Consider the following 15810-nt stretch of genomic DNA (forward strand, 5'->3'; position numbering starts at 1 on the left):
TTTTTTTTTTTTTTTTTTTTTTTTTTTTTTTTTTTTTTTTAGTGATTAGGACTGTACACATTATTAAAAGCAACTTGTTGGAGATTTACAGACAGATTCTTCCATCTCTGAGTTCTGAGTTGAAAATACAAAAGTCCACATGAGGCGGGCGGGACACAGCTGCCTGCAGCAGAACTTTTTGTAGTGAATGATTCTAGATGCTCTTTGGAGGTGCAGTTCAAAAAAAAATACACTTCCTTTCCCTTTGGGGAATTTATCCTAAGGAAATAATCAGAAGTGGGCACAAAGATTTATCTCCCAGGATATCCATTTTAGGGCTGAAGATAATAGAATAAAATTGGAAACAATCTGTGTGCCTCCCCCAAGAGGCAAATGATGAAATATATCCAGAATACTAAGTTGCAATTAAGAATCATGTTTTTGAGGACTTTTAATAAGTTGCAATTAAGAATCATGTTTTTGAGGACTTTTAATAAGGACTTTAATAAGGACTTTTAATAAGGTGAGGACTTTTAATCATGTTTTTGAGGACTTTTAATAAGAATCATGTTTTTGAGGACTTTTAATAAGTGCGGTATGGTAAGAAAGCAGAACAAACAGCGTGTGTAGTAAGAACCCAATTTTATTCAAAATCTGTGTACAGACACCTAGGAACCATGGGAAGATCCTACACGAAGACGGCGAGTCTTCATCTGGGGGTGGGTGCTGGGTGCGTTTAGGGTGCATGTTCGGCCGTGCCCGGGAGAGCCCACGGGAGCTTGCATTTTGACTTGCCCAGTGGAGTCGGCTGTGACTCCATCATTTGCCTGCAGCGGCTAACGCCAGGGTGACACGCTTTTGGCTTTAAGGAGCAGAGAGTTGATCTCCCTGTAAGAATGTTCGCTTTCATAGATCTGCCTTAGAAGTTTCCTGGGGCTCACAAACCTCTACCCCCTAGGAATCTTCTCAGGAAACCAGCACCAGGCAAGTTGTGATTCTGTCCCCCCACGGGTCCCCTGAGCCCTTGTGCTGCAGGGTTTAGAAGCGCTGGGGAGGGTGCTGCTCAGCTTGTCTCGCCCAGCGGGGTGCAGGCGGCACCCGGAGGCCCTGGTGGGCCCCTCTGCAGGGAGGTGGCTCAGACCGAGCACCTGGGCGCTCACTACCACGTGGGGAATCCTGAGGAGCAGACTGCCTGGGAGTGACCACGCCACAGGGGATAGTGAGAGCCCAGCCCTGCTCCGAGCATGTCTGGCTTGTTGTCTGAGTTCCTGCTTGTCTGGGAAAGGCCACTTGTCTGAGGAAATCAGCTCCACTGCAGTTTATTCACTAAACACCTACTTTGTAGCCGGCCCTGTGCAGGGATGGAGAGAGGATGCAGGCCCCCCAGGGAGCCCACGAACACGTGCACACACACACACACCCCCCCATCCTTCAGCCTCTTCCCTCACAGCTGGAAGGACCTCCGAGACAGGCCGGGCCCCAGGTGCCGCTCCTCTCCTCGTTTAGAGCAAGGCCAGAGCCCCCATGCAGCCCTCCGCCTGCAGACCCTGCTGCCTCTGCTCCCCTCCAGGCTCTGGGCCATTTCCACTTGTGAATGTGTGGGTTCGCCTTCCCGCTTTTTACTTACCTTCTTTAAGCCCCTGTTTTGGTCCCTCATCATTTGATTTTTTTTTCCAAGTTGGATCTATACTTCTCTTATGCAAAAATCCCATTCTTTTTTTTTAAATTTCTTTCTTTATTTGGTCGCTCCGGGTCTTAGTTGCGGCTTGCCAGCTCCTCTGTTGTGGCATGCGAACTCTTAGTTGCAGCATGCATGTGGGATCTAGTTCCCTGACCAGGGATTGAACCCGGGCCCCCTGCACTGGGAGTGCAGAGTCTTACCCACTGTGCCACCAGGGAAGTCACCTCATCATCTGATTTTTGTCCAGGACAGATCGAAGTGTGTCAGTACAAGGGTGCGGTCCGTGTTCAGCTCACAGGCACTGCCCTTTGGAAGTCTGAAGGACCCAGCTCTTAAGAGGGCCTGGACCTTGGGAAGGGCACCTCCTGCCCTGCTCCTCCTCGAGGCCCCGGCCGGAGGCGGAGCAGAGCCCAGGAGGTGTGTTGGGTGGTTGTGAGCACACAGCTTGGCAGAAGAGGGGGTGCGGGAAGCCGGGGACAGGGGCCGGCTGGCGGCCGAGGAGCTGGCAGCCAGCTCAGACTGCAGAGGTTTGGGGAACCTAAGCTGGCTCTGTCAGCAGTTTCCTAAGACATGTTTCCCCAAGCTGCCCTTCCCTCCCCCCACCTGTCCCGAGATCACTCCGCGTGGGCGAGGGACAGCTGTGCCTTCCGAGGTGCCAGCCACAGCCCGGGGCAGGCCCCTCAGTCCCTGGACGGGGCGTGAGTTCTTGCTCGGAGCCAGGGCTGTGGACGTGCTCAGCCGCGAGCTTACCGTCGTCGAAGACCCTGCCACCAGTGCCCAAGGCCCCAGGCCCCGGCAGGGGACGTCTCTCTCATCTCCCTGCACCTCTCTGAGGTGTTGGGCTCCGTGGGCTCATCTTCCTCAAAGCTCCAGAAGCGAGAAGGGTGGGGGACCCAGGATGCCTCCTCCTCCCTGCCCCGGGGACCAGGCTGGGGTGGGGACTCAGATCCCCCCACCAGGTTGGAGCAGCGACCAACCTCCCACCCCAGGATCCTTCTCCAGTCCCCCGCCTGCTATCCCTGCATCCCTCCTGCAACTCAGCGGGTGGGAATCTGTTGGAATTGCCCAGGGCAATCCCTCCAGCCTGTCTGTCTCAGCTCAGTCGGGTACTGATGGGGAAACTGAGGCCCAGGGAAAATAACTGATTGTTCCTGGTCTTCCAGTAAGTTTGCATAAAAGCCAGACTCTCCAGGTCTTTTCTCTCCCAGTTGAGTCATCCTCACTGCCACGAAACCTTTCCCTTCATACTTACAGCACAGGGTGGCCCGGTGCAGAAAAAGTAATATTGGTTAAGGGTTAGCAGACCTGCATAGGTGTGACCTTTTCTCAGTCTCTCATCCTCATTCTTCTGTCTTCTGCCCAACAAAAAATAATTAGATTGAGGAAGAACAGAACAGAGCCTGTGGGTGGTTGCAGAGTCATTTTGGCTCAAGTTAAACAAAGCAGGGCTTCCCTGGTGGCGCAGTGGTTGAGAGTCCGCCTGCCGATGCAGGGGACGCGGGTTCGTGCCCCAGTCCGGGAAGATTCCACATGCCGCGGAGTGGCTGGGCCCGTGAGTCATGGCCGCTGAGCCTGCGTGCCCAGAGCCTGTGCTCCGCAACGGGAGAGGCCACAGCAGTGAGAGGCCCACGTACCACCAAAAAAAAAAAAAAAACAAAGCAAAGAAAAGGAATAGACCTCAGATGGGTCAGAGGACAGATAAATGTTAGTTCTCTTGTCAGTGATCCCAAAACTCTGGCCCCCTAAAAAGTGACCCAGGGACTTCCCTCGTGGTCCAGTGTTTAAGACTTTGCTTTCCAATGCAGGGCATATGGGTTTGAACCTGGTCGGGGAGCTAAAATCCCACATACCTTGCGGCCAAAAACCAAGACATAAAACAGAAGCAATATTGTAACAAATTCAATAAAGACTTTTAAAATGGTCCACATCAAAAAAATAAAAAAAAAAAGAAGTGACCCAAAGGGGACAAAAGAAGTTCATTCTTTAGAGGTTCATTTGGGAGCGATGTGTTTGGGGCAGTGAGGAGCTGCTGCCTCTCCACCTGTGTTTGCTGCTGTCTCCTGGATGTCCCTACCTGTCCCGCTGTAAAGGAGGTGAAGGTTCGAGCATGAGAGCACAGGGTCCCTTCTTTCTTCCCACCTCCTCCCCCGGCTCAGGTCCACTCCCTTTTGGTTCAGAAGCTTCTGCAGATGATGGAATTCCCACCCTGAGATTCCCTGGCTTGCCCCTCCCTCTGGGTCACCACTGGTGCATCCCTGCTTTTGTGAGGGTGCCTGGCAGAGCAGAGGGGCCACCTGCATACTCACTGCACCCAGCTGCAGCAGGGTGGTTAGGAAGGCTCAGGGTCTTCTAGTGCTGGGAGCAGTGGCCCGAGACACGGTGCCCCCTGCAGGCCACGGCAGGAATGGCAGTGCCTATGAGGTGATGGACACCTAGTTAACCCTGGGCACAGCTTGTCCCTGTTAGGGACACCCCATCACTTGCATTTCTTGAAGCTCCCAGAATATTTTTTAAAATAATAAGGAAACAGGGCTACTGAGATGAGTGTGTTTTAAATGTTTACTTGGAACAGAGTAACGCTTTTCACACCCATGCAGCAGTGTGACTGCGCTATTCACAAGATAACAGAACTTATTTAAAAAAACAACAAAACAATCATGAGAGATTACTACAAGCAACTCTGTGCCAATAAAATGGACAACCTGGAAGAAATGGACAACTTCTTAGAAATGCACAACCTGCCAAGACTGAATCAGGAAGAAATAGAAAATATGAACAGACCAATCACAAGCACTGAAATTGAAACTGTGATTTAAAATCTTCCAACAAACAAAAGCCCAAGACCAGATGGCTTCACAGGCGAATTCTATCAAACATTTAGAGAAGAGCTAACACCTATCCTTCTCAAACTCTTCCAAAATATAGCAGAGGGAGGAACACTCCCAAACTCATTCTACGAGGCCACCATCACCCTGATACCAAAACCAGACAAGGATGTCACAAAGAAAGAAAACTACAGGCCAGTATCACTGATGAACATAGATGCAAAAATCCTCAACAAAATCCAACAGCACATTAAAAGGATCATATACCATGATCAAGTGGGGTTTATTCCAGGAATGCAAGGATTCTTCAATATACGCAAATCAATCAATGTGATACACCATATTAACAAATTGAAGGAGAAAAACCATATGGTCATCTCAATAGATGCAGAGAAAGCTTTTGACAAAATTCAACACCGATTTATGATAAAAACCCTCCAGAAAGTAGGCACAGAGGGAACTTACCTCAACATAATAAAGGCCATATATGACAAACCCACAGCCAACATCATCCTCAATGGTGAAAAACTGAAAGCATTTCCACTAAGATCAGGAACAAGACAAGGTTGCCCACTCTCACCACTCTTATTCAACATAGTTTTGGAAGTTTTAGCCACAGCAATCAGAGAAGAAAAGGAAGTGAAAGGAATCCAGATCAGAAAAGAAGAAGTAAAGCTGTCACTGTTTGCAGATGACATGATACTATACGTAGAGAATCCTAAAGATGCTACCAGAAAACTACTAGAGCTAATCAATGAATTTGGTAAAGTAGCAGGATACAAAATTAATGCACAGAAATCTCTGACATTCCTATACACTAATGATGAAAAATCTGAAAGTGAAATCAAGAAAACACTCCCATTTACCATTGCAACAAAAAGAATAAAATATCTAGGAATAAACCTACCTAAGGAGACAAAAGACCTGTATGCAGAAAATTATAAGACACTGATGAAAGAAATTAAAGATGATACAAATAGATGGAGAGATATACCATGTTCTTGGATTGGAAGAATCAACATTGTGAAAATGACTCTACTACCCAAAGCAATGTACAGATTCAATGCAATCCCTATCAAACTACCACTGGCATTTTTCACAGAACTAGAACAAAAAATTTCACAATTTGTATGGAAACACAAAAGACCCCGAATAGCCAAAGCAATCTTGAGAACGAAAAACAGAGCTGGAGGAATCAGGCTCCCTGACTTCAGACTATACTACAAAGCTACAGTAATCAAGACAGTATGGTACTGGCACAAAAACAGAAATATAGATCAGTGGAACAGGATAGAAAGCCCAGAGATAAACCCACGCACATATGGTCACCTTATCTTTGATAAAGGAGGCAGGAATGTACAGTGGAGAAAAGACAGCCTCCTCAATAAGTGGTGCTGGGAAAACTGGACAGGTACATGTAAAAGTATGAGATTAGATCACTCCCTAACACGATACACAAAAATAAGCTCAAAATGGATTAAAAACCTAAATGTAAGGCCAGAAACTATCAAACTCGTAGAGGAAAACATAGGCAGAACACTCTATGACATAAATCACAGCAAGATCCTTTTTGACCCACCTCCTAGAGAAATGGAAATAAAAACAAATGGGACCTAATGAAACTTTTCAAAGCTTTTACACAGCAAAGGAAACCATAAACAAGACCAAAAGACAACCCTCAGAATGGGAGAAAATATTTGCAAATGAAGCAACTGACAAAGGATCCATCTCCAAAATTTACAAGTAGCTCATGCAGCTCAATAACAAAAAAACAAACAACCCAATCCCAAAATGGGCAGAAGACCTAAATAGACATTTCTCCAAAGAAGATATACAGATTGCCAACAAACACATGAAAGAATGCTCAACATCACTAATCATTAGAGAAATGCAAGTCAAAACTACAATGAGATATCATCTCACACCAGTCAGAATGGCCATCATCAAAAAATCTAGAAACAATAAATGCTGGAGAGGGTGTGGAGAAAAGGGAACCCTCTTGCACTGCTGGTGGGAATGTGAATTGGTACAGCCACTGTGGAGAACAGTATGGAGGTTCCTTAAAAAGCTACAAATAGAACTACCATATGACCCAGCAATCCCACTACTGGGCATATACCCTGAGCAAACCATAATTCAAAAAGAGTCATGTACCAAAATGTTCATTGCAGCTCTATTTACAATAGCCAGGAGATGGAAACAACTTAAGTGTCCATCATCGGATGAATGGATAAAGAAGATGTGGCACATATATACAATGGAATATTACTCAGCCATAAAAAGAAACGAAATTGAGCTATTTGTAATGAGGTGGATGGACCTAGAGTCTGTCATACAGAGTGAAGTAAGTCAGAAGGAGAAAGACATATACCGTATGCTAACACATATATATGGAATTTAAGGGAAAAAAAAACATCATGAAGAACCTAGGGGTAAGAAAGGAATAAAGACACAGACCTACTAGAGAATGGACTTAAGGATATGGGGAGGGGGAAGGGTAAGTTATGACAAAGTGAGAGAGTGTCATGGACATATATACACTACCAGACGTAAAATAGGTAGCTAGTGGGAAGCAGCCGCATAGCACAGGGAGATTAGCTCGGTGCTTTGTGACCACCTGGAGGGGTGGGATAGGAAGGGTGGGAGGGAGGGAGACGCAAGAGGGAAGAGATACGGGAACATATGTATATGTATAACTGATTCACTTTGTTATAAAGCAGAAACTAACACACCATTGTAAGGCAATTATACTCCAATAAAGATGTAAAAAAAAAAAAAAGCCACGTAGGCAAAGAGTCATAAACTAAAAAAAAAAAACAAATCGTAGCTGAAATGGGACTGGTTTAAAGTTGTTTGATGAGCGTGTCATTTTCGAGCCCACCTTTTTTTTTCCTGGACTGGATGTGAGTCTCCTTTGGGAGAAGGTCAAGACTTTAAATGTGGGGAGGCCTTTGGTGACGGTGGCACCAGCAGCCCTCCCAGCACTGGGCCTGGCCGTGGGGACTCCACATGCGACTCTTTGGGGCCTGGGTTAACTCAGGTCTCGCTCTCAAGGCGGCTGACAGTGGGGAGTGGGTGCCTGGATCAGCTGAGTGGAATAGAGAGCCCACTGTGGTCAAGGTAGTGGGCTTGGTCCCTCAGTGGGTCAGTTAGCTGCAGTCTGCACGCTGCCCCCTGCTGGTCATCACAGAAATAGGTGACATTGGTCTAGAACAACAGTTCTCAAACTACGGTCCAGGGATCTCTGGGGGTTCCCAACGCCTTTCGGGGGGTCCACAAAGTAAAGACTATTTTAATAATACACTTGGTCAAGTTCTCTCACAAATATACAGGTGAAAAGTTCATTGGCATGAATGCCACATTGGAACTAAACTTTAAGAAACTACCGTCTGTTGAGTTTGGGTACAGTGTGAAAGAATGTCCACAGTTATCTGGGAAGGCTATTAAAATACTCCACCCTTTCCCAGCTATAGCATGTAGCTGTGAGAGTCTGGATGTCCTTCATGTACTTTAACAAATCTACGTATCACAAAAGATTGAATGAAATGTCAGATATGAAGCTGACTTTTGTTTAGCCAAACATTACATAGATTTGTAAAAATGCAAAACAATACCATTATTCTCACTAACTGTTTTTGTTTTGAAAATACAGTTTTTCAATAAAATATGTGAGCATCTCATGGGTTTATTATTTTTTGATGAATTGACAATTAAAATTTTTTCTCAGTGTTAATTTCTAATATGGTAAATCTCAATAGATATGGCCCATATCCTTTGGCGTTCTCAAGAATTTTTTATAACAGTTTAATGAGATGTAGTTCACGTACCATAAAATTCAGACATTTAAAGGGTACAGTGCAGTGGTTTCAGTGAATTCACAAAGTTATGCAACCGTCACCACTATCTAATTCCAGAACATTTTCATCATCCAAAAAAGAAACCCTGAGCCCGTTAGCAGTCACTCCCATTCCTTCCTCCCCTCTACCCCCAGCCCCTGGCAACCACTAATCTACCTTCTGTCTCTGTGGATCGGCCCAGTCTGGACATTTTATAGAAATAGAACCTACACTATGTGGTCATTTGTAACTGGCTTCTTTTGCTTAGTGTGTTTTCAAGGTTCATCCATGTTGTGGAGCCTGTGTCAGCACTCCATTCCCTTTTATGACCAAACAATATTCCATTGTACACGTTTTATCCATTCATCAGTTAGTGGACATTTGAATTGTATCCACTTTTTGGCTGTTATGAATAATGGCTGCTGTGAATATTCATGTACAGTTTCATACGTGGACATACGTTTTCTGTTCTCTTGTGTTTATACTTCAGGGTCCTTTCTGGGTCTTATGGTAACTCTGTGTAACATTTAAGGAACTGCCAGACTAATTTCCAGCCTCAGTGATTTTTAAGAGTGTAAGGGAGTCCTGGGTTTGAGAACCACTGGGCTGGAGGGGATTAGACCAGGGGAGTGTGGATAACTCAGTACTAACCCTCGTCTTTGCTCTGGGATTGGGATTCCCTCAAACTCATCCCTCTCTCTTCCCCTCCTTACTCTCCCCACCAGCACACATCCTTGGTGGCAAGGAGAAAGCCAGCTAAGCTAGGCTGCACAAGTTAAGCCCCCAGCAAGCTCTGGAGCAGGGTCTCCTCCCTGCAGGATTCCCAGGGGGGCCATTTTCATCGTGGTCCCCATGAAGCAAAGCAGGGGTAGTACTTGGAGGGTGCAGGGATCAAACGCCCTTGGGGCTTGCCCGCTACGTTGAAAACTGCTGAGGTGTGCCTCTTTTCTCCTTCCGATTCTGTCCCTTTGACATCCTGCCGGTCAAGTCCAACCTTGTCACTCAGCTGCGTGATCCACCTAGTTACCCCTCCCAGAATCACGAGTCTTTTGAAAGAGGAGCTTTGAGGGAATAGCATTTAGCTGGAGGAGTGATTCTGCTGGTGAGATTCCAGACATCCTCGGGGACGGGGTGGGGATGGGGCAGGGGCCGGCAACGGACAGGGATAGGTTGGAAGTACCGGTTTTGGGTGTCTGAGGGACCCTGTCTGCCATCTGTACCCCAGCCAATGACATGCCCTTTCTTCTTCCCTCTTCTCCCCTCAGACGTGACTCCACACCCTGGCTGGGTGTTCCAAGTCATGGCCGACACCATCTTCGGCAGCGGGAATTATCAGTGGGTTTGCCCCAGTGATCGGCAGCTTGCCCTGCGAGCCAAGTGAGTACCTCTAGGGCTTGGCCGGGCCCTGCCTTCCCTCCCCGCTCCTAGTTCCTCTCCTTTCTTTGACAAGATTCAATCCCAGGCCCCCAGAAAGAGCAGTTTGGAGACAAGTGCCCGTCTAATACACACCACACTCCTGGCGCTGAGCTGGGCGCCTAACAGCCATTCACTCATTTAACTGCCGTATGGAATGTATTCCCATTTCTCAGATGAGGACAGTGAGGCTGAGGTCCTCACCCAAGTCACCCACCTTGTCAGTGGCAGGGCTGGGACTCCCCTGGGTCCATCTGACCCCACACCTATGTTCCTTCGATCACAATAGGCTCCAGGGAGCCAGGCCACTTCCTTTACCTTCTCTGTTAAGAGTATAAATCCCCCATCACTGAGCCTTCAGTCCCTGAGTCCCTGGCAGCGGGGAGCCTTTGATCTCTGGGTGCCCACTTCATAGTTGAGTTGACAGACCAAAGGCTTGTCTAATTTATGAAGAGCTGCCCTCTGGGCTGAAACACACAACCAGCCTTGAAGCATCCCAGGTCTCTGCCATGCTCGTGTCAGGGTCTCTCTTGTTCTGGTTTGCCCCCAGTTTTCCTGTTATCTCTCAGCCTGGTGACCCCTCGGCTGTAGTTAGATCAGCCCATCTCCACCCACTGCCCCCCTCCGTGGCTGGAGACCAGGGGCTCCCAGATGCCTCTCCAGCCTTCCAGCCTCTTCCTGTCCCTCCAGGGAGTTGGGGGTCCCTGGGGTCAAATAAGCCCAAGAGTGCCTCTTCATCTGTCAAGTCATGCTGGGTACAGGAGCCAGCATTTCCCAAATGGAACCAAGTTCAAGAAATTTGCAATTAAACATTGTGAGCCTGCAGGGGACAGAGCTGAAACATCAAAAGAGGATAGAAAAATTAATCTGAAATGCCCAAGAAGAGTGGAGTCCTGCGTGATTTGCAGGACTCTTTGCACCACAGTTAATTTGTCTCACTCACTGGGATAGCTCGGCTCTTTTAGCCCCCATGTGGCCCCTGTGGGGGAGAGACCAGGGGTGAAACCGTCCTCTCTCCCTCTCTCCTCTGACACCAGGCGAGATGATGCGTCCTCCGTGGCTGGATGTGAGGAGCTGGCGAGAGCTGTGCTCTTGTAGGAGGGCCCGGTGTGACCCCTGGTGACCCCGCCGGCATTCCCTTTGGCTCTCTGTGACCTGGTCTTGCGCTCAGCAGCAGCCAGAAACTGTTGTAGCACCTTTTATCTATTTATTTATTTTTGGTTGCGTTGGGTCTTCGTTGCTGCATGCGGGCTTTCTCTAGTTGCAGCGAGCGGGGGCTATGCTTTGTTGTGGTGCGCGGGCTTTTCATTGCAGTGGCTTCTCTTGTTGCGGAGGACGGGCTCTAGGTGCGTGGGATTCAGTAGTTGCGGTACGCGGGCTCAGTAGTTGTGGCACACGTGCTTAGTTGCTCCACGGCTCATGGGATCTTCCCGGACCAGGGCTCGAGCCCATGTCCCCTGCATTGGCAGGCGGATTCTTAACCACTGCGCCACCAGGGAAGCCCGTAGCACGTTTTAGAAGAGTAAATGCTTTTATCTCCTCCCCGGGGTGTGCTGCCTTGTAATGCCTGGCTCCTTAAAGGAGAGTGTTACAGATTCCCACAGCCAGGGACAGGTGAATGTGTACCCCTGCCCACTCCAAGGCCTGGCCTCCCTTCCTGTCCCCACCAGTCCTGCCCCGTTCCCATTCTTTGCTTTCCTCAGCTCTGTGAGGGTCACTTAAAAAAGTATTAGTCTAGGGCAAGGTATTTTTTAAAATTGAAGTATAGTCGATTTACAGTATTATATTAGTTTCAGGTGTACAACATAGTGATTCAATATTTTATAGATTATACTCCATTTGAAGTTATTGTAAAAATTATTGGCTCTATTCCCTGTGCTGTACACTATATCCTTGTAGCTTATTTATTTGATACATAGTAGTTTGTACCAAGGCATTTTTTTAAATTGGAGAAATAGGCAGTCTAGAAGTCTGGACCTCTCCAATGCAGCACATTTCTTTATGCCTGCGTGCCTTTGCATGTTCAGTGTCCTTTGCCTGAATGCCAGCTCCCTGCTTCCATTGGGGGAGCTCCTATTCATCCTGCAAAACCCAGTGCAAATGCTACCTCTTTGGTTAAGCTGTTCCTAATGGTCTCACCCATGATCATTATAAAAATCATCACTGCCACTTATTCAGCAACTGGGCATCTGCTATGTACAGAGCACTTTATATACCCTCCTTATTTCATCTTCCTGGCATCCCTTAAAGAGACAGATCAAGAAATCAAGGATGAGCAGCTATCCAAGTTCTCATACCTGGGAAGGGACAGAGCCATAAGATGAGACCACCCATTGGACTTCAGAATCTGAGTCCTTCACCTTAACCAGCCTGGGATGGCTTTCTCTCTACTCACAGAGAAAGGACATGCTTTTTAGCTCTCCCAATTTATACAGTGTCGGCAGTGCTTGGATGCAAGAGCTGGACTGGGTGGTGACGTGAGACCACCAGTGTCCATCCGTTTCAGGGAACCACTAGGAAGGCATCCACACCCTCATCTTCCTGCCCTGTATCCTGTGTCACAATCTCTTGCCTGCTGCCGCTTCTTTAGGGGAGCCCTTCTAGAGCTGCTCCCCTGCCTGGGTCAGTTCCCCTTATTTGTACATCCTCCTCACGACCACCCGCGTGGCCTGCCCAGTGGCTCGTCCCAGCACCTAGCGAGCCTGGCATCACAGTGGATCCTCAATAAATAGGTATTGAATGAATGGCTCTCCGAATTTTTCAGTAAATAACTATTTTTGTAACTGATCGGGCATCCGTCTCCCCCAGAATATTGTAGTTCTGGAGGGCAGTGACCTTGCCACCTTGTCCGTCTCTGTGTTCCCACCACCTGGCGCAGAAAGTCTGGGAGAAGCTGGGCCCCAGGGCAGGGAGTTGGGGCTCGGTCTACTGCTGCCACTCTCACCATCCAGAAAAATAGAATGGGTTGGCGTTCTTCCCCTCAGTCCTGGGGCTCTGGGCCGGGCCCCAGCCCCACCTCGCCACACTGGCCGGCCCTCACCGCTCCTCCAGGGTAACCTCCTGCCCTGGATCCCTCTAGTTTTCAGAATGCTGCGTGAATATCCTTTTATCCTCAGCGCTTGTTTTTAACCTAATTACCAGTCTTTCCTGTCCCATAGTAAACTCCATCTCACTTTCTTGTACAACTCAGATCCGGGTGTTCATTCTTCTCTTGGTCATCTTCTGTGCTGTTCCCTTGAAACCGCTCATGCTGTGTCCGTGGCCTTCTGTGCATTCCATGCTCCTGTCTCCCCCCAACCCCCCCGAGGTGCTAAGGGGGTGCTGCCATCCTTGTGGGAGCCGGGAGCTGGCGGGTGGCAGAGGCAGCGTTTGGAGGCTGGTGTCTGAACCCCTTGCCCCTGACACACAGACTGTGCTCAGGGGACCTTTGTGGATGTGGCGGGGATGCCAGTTTGCACTGGGGTTGCACTTCTGTGTTGTTCTCTCTCAAGGCTGCAGACGGGCTGGTCTGTGCACACCTACCAGACAGAGAAGCAGAGGAAGAGCCAGTGCCTCAGCCCAGCCGAGGTGGAGGCCATCCTGCAGGTCATCCAGAGGGCCGAGCGGCTTGACGTCCTGGAACAGCAGAGAGTCGGGTAAGGGCTGCTCCCAAGATGGGGCAGGAGTGAGGCCGTGGACAGGGAAGCAGGGCATTTAGTGCCAGATCAGTGGGCTGGGCGTCTGGCGCCCTGGCTCCTAGTTCCAGCTTTTCACTGGGAGTGAGTCAGCTCTGCCTGAACGCCCCTGGCGTGCAGATTCCTAACCCAGCCTGTCCAAGCCTCAGTATACCCCTCTGTAAGATGGGGATAGCGGCTGATGTGTGGGCCCCAAGCTGTGGGGAGGATGAATGAGTGCCGTCAAACACGTTAAGGTCTGTTTAGCTCTGCACAAAGGAGGGTCGCTGTGGTTCAGCCAGGGGAGGGATTGACGTGGAGGCTGAACTGTGGGTTCTCCCATCAAAGACCAACAGGAGCCGCTCTCCAGCTTAATCTAAGCTCTTCCGGCCTCCGGCATCCAGAGCTGTCTCCTACATAGTCTTCAGTTTTGTTGTGGTTTTTTTTTTTGTTTAATTACAAAAGCAATTTATACTTCCTAGACAATCTGAAAAACACAGGCAGGCACGAGGAGGAAAACATAAATGCAGGGCACTGGCAGGAATTAATTTGATTCTGGTCTCCTTGTTCTTTTTCTATTTATTTTTTTCTATTAAATAGATGATCATTTTTAAAAAGTCAGACATTGTAGAAATGCACAGTTCTAGAAAGTGAAAGCACCACTACAAAGACCACTGCTGTCCAAACAGTTTGTTGTCTGTGCCTCCGTAATACTGACATATTACTACCATTTCATTACAAAAAGGGTTTGTATCTGACAGACTAATTGTCTTTTGCTCTTTTCTCCCTACCACACCTGGCTGGGGCCCCTCCCTCTCTCAGGCCTAGCCCAAGGGTCCTGCAAGGCTCTGCAGGTCTCCGAGGTGCCTGTGCTGATGACTGATGGGCCAGCACCACATCCCTCGGGCTCCCCCAGGAGGGCGTGCTGAGAGCTGGTGAGGGGTGTCCCCCATGGGCTCCCCGCAGCTGTGGGAAGCATTTGCGCCCCGCCCCCATCCATCTGGGCTGTCATCTTTGCCTTCCCTGTGCCTCTCACATCGTCTGGCCCTGGCTGTGAGCGCTGGGTTTGGCTGGGGCAGGAATGGCCCAGGAGACAGTGAATCATCTCAGAGGGAGGAGGTGCATCCTGTGTGTTTCCATGAGTGGGAGTCACAGGGCTGTACGGAGAGGGGGTCCCCCAAAAACAAGTGGGTCAGGCCAGGGCCGAACTCGGCTTTGCTCCCGGAAACCTGCAGGTCCCTGGAAGAGGGACGGCGATTCCTGTGGAAGTCAGGAGTGCCAGCTGCAGGGCAGGTGGGCAGAGGCAGCCTCGGCGCCCAGTCCGCCCTCCGTCGGCCCCCAGGCAGGGCCTGATCACCCCAGGGGAGAGGGTGGAGTTGCCGTGAGGCTTGGGGTGGGCTGAGTGTGGCCCTGGCTCTACCTCTGAGGAGCTGTGCAACGCTGGCAAGTGACTTCACGTCTCGGAGCCTCAATCTTCTCACCTTTAAAGTGGGGGGGAAACAGCATCCTCTGCACTGGGCGGTTGTGAGAGTTACAGGACATAACGTACCCACACCCCGTCTTCCATGCATTCAAGAATTTTCACTGGGAATCCACTGGGCACTGGAGACACAGCGGCCAACGAAACAGAAGCAGAAGTGGCTGTGTTGTGGGGGTGGCAGTGTCGTATGACAGGTTGTCATGAAACGGGTCACGGTGGGCTGGGGGGCCATGGGACTCGAGGAAAGGCACCCATCCTGGGCTCAGCGGGGTTCAAAGAGGACCTCTTTCTCTTTCTCCCTCTAGCTTCTCCGTCCACCCAGGTGTTTAAGCCAAAAGGCTCTACTCCATCCTGGGTCTTTCTCTTACCTCTCCTCCCCCAAATCCATCCATGCTGACTCTGAAATACAGCCCGTCCTGCTCTCCGTCCTCCTTCCCCAGCCCTCCCGCTGCCTGCTGCCGGCTTCCTCACCGGACTCCCCCTGTAATCCCAGCTTCCCACAATAGCTGGAGGGAGCTTTTAGAAATGTCACTTAGATCAGATCACTCTTCTACTTAAAACTCTTCAGTGGACTCGCGTTGATCTTAGAAATCAATCCAAACTTCCAAAACCAATCCAACCTACAAACCCTGTGTAACCTGGCCCCTCCTAACCCCTCCAGCCTCCTTTATCCCAGGCAGTCTAGCCCCCCACCGGCCTTCTTACCATTCTAATGCGCCAGGGCCTTGCTCTTTGTACTTGCTGTTCCCTCTGCCTGGGATGCGCCCCCAGCTCTTCACACGTTTGGCCCTTGTCATCCTTTACCTCTCAGTTCAAATGTCCTCAGAGAGGCCTTCACTAATCACCATCTAACATGCCCTGCTCCCTCCCAGCCCCACTTATCTTATTTCATAACACTCCCCCCTCTGAAGTCAGTTTGCTTGTTTATGGACTTTCTCTCTTT

The 15810-nt window shown here is 49.3% G+C and overlaps 1 protein-coding gene across 7 annotated transcripts in view; it reads left to right on the forward strand.

Annotated features, from left to right (window-relative positions):
• The window catches only part of RPH3AL (rabphilin 3A like (without C2 domains)), a 125379-nt gene that overhangs the window by 20238 nt on the left and 89331 nt on the right, over positions 1 to 15810 (forward strand). For all 7 annotated transcript variants that reach the window (XR_003437974.1, XR_003437975.1, XM_027130568.1 and 4 more), the window contains exons 2-3: positions 9587 to 9698; positions 13226 to 13369. Coding sequence is in view for 5 of the 7 variants with exons in the window: in XM_027130568.1 (XP_026986369.1) it covers positions 9622 to 9698; positions 13226 to 13369 (221 nt within the window). In the remaining 2 variants the exon portion in view is untranslated. The remainder of the gene's footprint in view (positions 1 to 9586; positions 9699 to 13225; positions 13370 to 15810) is intronic.

This window comes from Aethalodelphis obliquidens, unplaced genomic scaffold (assembly GCF_003676395.1).
Source record: "Aethalodelphis obliquidens isolate GAN/ISIS:26980383/991018 unplaced genomic scaffold, ASM367639v1 scaffold38, whole genome shotgun sequence".
NCBI lineage: Eukaryota > Metazoa > Chordata > Mammalia > Artiodactyla > Delphinidae > Aethalodelphis > Aethalodelphis obliquidens.